The sequence below is a fragment of the Sinocyclocheilus anshuiensis genome, unplaced genomic scaffold, assembly GCF_001515605.1.
Source record: "Sinocyclocheilus anshuiensis isolate Anshui unplaced genomic scaffold, SAMN03320099.WGS_v1.1 scaffold534, whole genome shotgun sequence".
NCBI classification, from domain to species: Eukaryota; Metazoa; Chordata; class Actinopteri; order Cypriniformes; family Cyprinidae; genus Sinocyclocheilus; species Sinocyclocheilus anshuiensis.
In genome coordinates, this window is record NW_015547712.1 from 18,003 (window position 1) to 19,476 (window position 1,474).

Consider the following 1,474-nt stretch of genomic DNA (forward strand, 5'->3'; position numbering starts at 1 on the left):
GCATTCCTGTGGCGGGAACCATGGCACACTCTTATGTCACTTCCTTTTCCTCTCTGGAGGAGGTGTGGCCACAGGTGGGCATTTCACTGAATGAACCCGAATATTTCAGTGGTTTGTTCAGTTTGGAATCAATTTGCAATTATTTTTTAAAATATTTGTTTATATATATATATACAGTGGGTACGGAAAGTATTCAGACCCCCTTCAATTTTTCACTCTTTGTTATATTGCAGCCATTTGCTAAAATCTACTGTTAAAACGTTTGGGGTCGGTAATATACTGTATATATATATATATATATATATAATTTTTTTAACACACATAAATCTTAATTATTCCAAAAATCTAATATCTAACAAATATCTAGTGCTGTCAAACTGATAAAATGATTAATCGCGATTAATCACACCCAAAGTTTGTGTTTACATAATATGTGTGTGTACTGTGTATATATTTTTATGTATGTTTATATGTATTTTGGATGCAATTAATCGTGAATATTCGCTTTGACTGCAATAATATTTACATTTAGTCATTTAGCAGACGCTTTTATCCAAAGCGACTTACAAATGAGGACAATAGAAGCAATCAAAATCAACAAGAGAGCAATGATACACAAGTGCTGTGACAAGTCTCAGTTAGCTTAATGTAGTACACGTAGCAAGTTTTTTTAAAATCATATAATAAATAAAAAGAAAAAAAAAGAAAACAGATAGAATAGAAAAAGAATAGAGCAAGCTAGTGTTAGAGGCCTTTTTTGCTATTGTTAATTGTATAATAAATAAAAAGAAAACAAATAGATAGAATACAAAAAGATTAGAGAAGCAAGTGTTAGCTTTTTTTTTTTTTTTAAGAAAACAAGCAGTTAGTAAATAAATAGAGTGCAAGTCTAAAAGGGGCAAGTTTTATAAATATACATATACATATAAATATCTATCCATCCATACATACAAACATATATATAGATATTTTGTATATATAGATACATTTTTTCTCTCACACACACACACTGAGAATATATATTAAAAATATGTGAAAAATATCAGTATTTCAAGATGATAGACAATATTTCTAGACAATATAGCTAAAAATTTAGATTGATTGAAATTAATCTTTTTCATCCTTTTTTGCAATATTCTATACACATACCACTCAAAAGTTTGGAATAATTTGTATGATTTTTTAAATGTTTTTGAAAGAGGTCTCTTCTGCTCACCAAGGCTCCATTTATTTGATCAAAAATATATTACAAATTTAAAAAAATATTTAAACTAGCTCTTTTCTATGTGAATATATATTAAAATGTAATTGATTTCTGTGATGCGCAGCTGAATTTTCAGCATCATTACTCCAGTCTTCAGTGTCACATGATCTTCAGAAATCATTCTAATATGCTGATTTGCTGCTCAAGAAACATTTCTGATTATTATCAGTGTTGAAAACAGTTGTGCTGCACAATATTTTTGTGGAAACC

At 28.6% G+C, this 1,474-nt stretch overlaps 1 protein-coding gene across 1 annotated transcript in view; it reads left to right on the top strand.

Annotated features, from left to right (window-relative positions):
* naprt (nicotinate phosphoribosyltransferase) overlaps positions 1 to 1,474 on the top strand; it is a 33,491-nt gene that overhangs the window by 7,294 nt on the left and 24,723 nt on the right. The window contains 1 exon segment of the mRNA XM_016506872.1: positions 1 to 74. This exon segment is cut by the window's left edge and continues 17 nt beyond it. Within this exon segment, the coding sequence (XP_016362358.1) occupies positions 1 to 74 (74 nt within the window).